General features: G+C 40.5%; 1 protein-coding gene across 1 annotated transcript; it reads left to right on the forward strand.

Moving 5' to 3' along the window:
• Nucleotides 1–419: 419 nt before the first annotated feature.
• On the forward strand, nt 420–1,811 carry LOC104127544 (carbohydrate sulfotransferase 9). The gene is made up of 2 exons (XM_035895729.1): nt 420–513; nt 961–1,811. Exons 1-2 carry the CDS (start codon nt 420–422, stop codon nt 1,809–1,811), a joined length of 945 nt encoding a protein of 314 aa, XP_035751622.1.
• The last annotated feature ends 2,336 nt before the right edge of the window (nt 1,812–4,147 follow it).

Raw genomic sequence — 4,147 nt, forward strand, 5'->3', positions numbered from 1 at the left:
TGAAAAAAAATGAATCTCTGTAATCCTAAATGTGGTTATTGTTACACAATGTGATGGGGTAGATGAAGTTTGCTTGGCAGCTTTAAGTGAGAAGGGAGGAGTATTTGCTCATATACAGTTCACTGTTCTGAGAAAGGGGGGAATTGCATAATACTTTAAAATGGTCCTATTATTTGTCTGTTTGGTTTAACAGTATAATTGTGGTGAGTCTTTCTCATAAGAGAATTTTTACTTATTAGCAAAGCCTGGTTTTATAGGGCTTGAAAGGTCTTCTTGCTAACATAAATTCTGTAAGAGAATACCATGTTATCTTTGTTGCATCAGTCATACAAGATCTAACTTGTATTTTCTTTTCTTGTTGACAGAAAGGCGGATTTCCACTTTAGAGGTCACCTCATCCTCCTTCCTGTGAAAATAATATGAACCAGAAGGTGTTAGTTTTCCTTCTCCCAAATTTTATTTTTGGGATATTTCTTTGGGGTTTTTTCTGTAAGAGACAAAAAAGCCTAACAGGTGAGTAAAGAATTTACCAACAGAAAGACTTAATGTTTTCTAGAACCAGGGACATCTTTCCCAAATGTAACTATGGAGCCTAAGTGATAAAGAATACTGTGAAAATATCCAAGGCCCTGTCACTGTGATAGCTATGTTAGCAATGCCTGAGAGGAAGAGCACTGCAAAACCCAGTTGACATCGGAAGTCTCAGAACACCCATCTTGCTTAGAGTAATATTGCTAATGTGCTGAAATTTTTCATTTTAACAAACTTTTCACTAAGCAGGGTAGTTTATTGCATGTTTGTCATACTGGAGTCCGGTAACAGTAAACAAAAAATTTGTTTTAGCATCTTCATTAGTTTTTGTGTGCAGGGAGATAGATTGAGTGCTATGGTTGTCACAAAGAAAGAGACTTACAGAAGTCCATTTCACACTAATAGTTTGCATTTCTTCCTTGGTTGCAGGTACTTTTCCTGATCCCACTGAAGATTGGCTGGCAATTCAAAATGATCGCAAAAGCACTCTGGCTTCTGTCTGCCTGAAGAACAACCTTCTTAAATTAAGAAGCAAATTGGATTCTCATGTTGCAAACCAGCTGTTTGTGGAGCACAAACATAAATTTATCTACTGTGAGGTGCCCAAGGTAGGCTGCTCCAACTGGAAGAGAACTATTTTTCTTCTCCAAGCAGGCTTGAATGCAGAAGCTTCTGAAATTGAGCATGACCACATCCACCAAACCTCACTGATCAAAAAGCTGGTGAATTACCCTCCTGCTATACAGAAGGAATTTCTGAACAATTATACCAAAGTGATGTTCACCAGGCATCCCTTGGAACGGCTGGTTTCAGCTTACAGAGACAAACTTCTGCACTCTGAGCCATTCTACAGTATCACCATCGCTAATGAGATTAGGGCAATGTTCAGGAAAAACAAAAATTCTTCTGAAAAAGTGAGTTTCCAGGAGTTTGTCAACTTCATTATAGCAAAACCACCGAATGCTCTTGACATTCACTGGAAACCAATGTTTCTGCTCTGTGATCCTTGCAACATTCACTATGATATTCTGGGTAAGTATGAAACTCTTGGGTTAGATTCTGAGCATGTTCTGAAGGCCATTGGAGCACCAGAGAGCCTGCACTACCCCAGCTTGAAGAGGTATGGCTCAGAGAAACGAACTAATGGTGATATCACCTTGGAGTATCTCAGACAATTGAACTCAGAACAAATTGAGAAAATAAAAAAATTGTATCAAATGGATTTTTTCTTGTTCAACTATACTATGAAATACAAGGATTATTTTTCCCTGAATGACTAATGTAGATTAAGCAAAGAACAATCTCCTTTGTATAAAATGGGCTGAACTTGTCCTCACAAGTGCTTGAGAGGTGGGTTGGTGACTGCTGCTGAGATTTTACTGGTGTTTGGAGACACAATTTATCATCCTAAGCACTCTTATAACAAACCCCTGCCAGGATCTGTTGTACTGTATGGTACTTTACCTACGTGAAATTATTGTCTTCTTGTTGATCATTAGTGGCATTATGTTTGCTTCATGAAGACAGTTTATAAATGATAGATTTTGCTCTGTTGGTAAGACATAGGGGAAGGATGAAGAACGTTGTTTTTCACAATGAATGTTTTTAGAACACTTTTTTTATATAAATGATTTTAATTTTTTATTAGCAAAAGACATATGAAGCAATAAATAATCTGCTTTAGAGTCAAACCACTCTCTGTCTGCAAGAGCCTCAATGATGAATCCTGTAGGAAAGGAGCAAATAACTTCAGATGCTTGAAGCTGCATTATACAGAACTTAATGCCTGATTATGTTCTCCTCTGGCAGTGCTCTCACCACAGTCCACCAGCCTCATCCCTCAAGCAGTATAACTGGCAGCAATCCAGCCAGGGTTTCCCTTATATCTTCAAAATCCTCCGATGAGCAGGTCTGGTGTTCACAGTGACTTTGCAGGCTCTTTGCTCACCTTTGTGAGCACTATGGTCTGATTTAAGAGGGAAGGTCTGAAAAACGTATCTTTTTTTCGAAAAGTAGTTAGAGGCATCTTCTAAATGGTACAACTGTGGTGGTGCAGGATCTAAAAATCTCAGTGGAAAGGTGACTCTTATCTATTCCTCAAAAGCACTTACCACCCAGTCAGTTGACTGGCCAGTCAGCAGAGTGGGAACAATGTTTGGGCTTTCCCCATTTGTGCCTGCTGGAGCCCAGGAGCCCTTGGGTTTTACCTGAGCATGGCACTTAGGTAGAGCTGGATAACCTCAGATAATACATTTGTTCTACCTGTTGTTTTCTTACCTCACAGGAGATTGAGTGCAAATAAATTGTAGAATTATGGTGAGGGGAGCAATGAAGCCTACAGGAGAAGCAACTCAAACCATTATCCATTTATATTCCTAGGTGGCTTTGGCTTTAGATCACTGAGGGGTCTGTAACTGCTACTATATTAAGTAGAAGGCTTGCCCCATTTTTTTTTCAAGAATCTATTGCCTAATCACACTGAAAATTAATTTTTGACCATATTAATTGTAGCAATACTTAGAAACTAATTGTGAGTGGTAGCACCACCTTTAGGGGATGACAGTCTCTTGGGAGCTAACTTGAAAATGCACTTAGTTCCTATCAGCTATACCTGCAGATGTACAAAGGCTGGCAGGCTAGTCTTGGATCCAAAGTTGGCTCACAGCTTCTTATTTCATAGACAAAGACAGGGACAAAATAACTTAATCACACTGCAGCCACCAATCTGTACAGCTATTGCTGCCAGCAGCATGGCCAAGGGAGAGGGAAAAGGGGACTGGGAAAAATGGATGCGATGGGATTTGGGTCATGAGGGTTGTGAAGAGAGCTCTCAGTGCAGGGAGTGGGATGCAGGGGTGGTCTACCCCAAAGAGAAGATGCAGTGATGTATTGGACATCAGCTGGAGACACTGATGAGACAATGGTGACAGGAGGCGTCAGAGGAAAAAGCTCTCTGCGTCCCTCCTTGACGGCAGATGGTACACAAAACCAGGACTACTGTTCAGTACATCTGGCAGCCCTTGCATGGCTGACTATTCCATAAACGGGGCAGCTTTGGCACAGGGAGAGATCCAAAGTGAGAAGACTAAGCAAGAATAGCAAAACAATTTTTTTTTTTCAGAAATAGTTTGTGATTTTATGCGGCGTAATTCACAGTTCTGGATCTTACCCTCACCACCACCATAGTGGGTGTCCCCACAGTCCTACTACCCCCTGACACTGGATTGCTCATGTTGCCTGGATTTTTTTTTTTTTTTTGCTTTTTCATTGTGCTGAGGCAGAGGAAGCTAATTCACTCCCATCAAAGTTAAGGCTATGCAGTCTCTCTCTCTTACTCTTGCCAGAATCAGAGCTATCTCCAGCTACTTGCTTCTCCTACTTTCTTTGACAGACCATGCAGAAGAAGAGGGGAATAAGATTTGCTTCATAACTTTTTTCTACATGATAGATCCCTCCAGAGCTATAAGCTTCAGCAAAGATACTTTAACTTTCTGGCACCATCAGCCAGCCTAGGAAAACTCTGAAGAAATAATACTGACAGAGTTTGATAGGTGTCTTTGCTAACAGCACTCTAGTGTTAACACTCCCCTCCTGTTTCTTGCTGTTAGATATGAGT

This window comes from Egretta garzetta, unplaced genomic scaffold (genome assembly GCF_000687185.1).
Source record: "Egretta garzetta isolate BGI_Z169 unplaced genomic scaffold, ASM68718v1 scaffold526, whole genome shotgun sequence".
Classification (NCBI taxonomy): domain Eukaryota; kingdom Metazoa; phylum Chordata; class Aves; order Pelecaniformes; family Ardeidae; genus Egretta; species Egretta garzetta.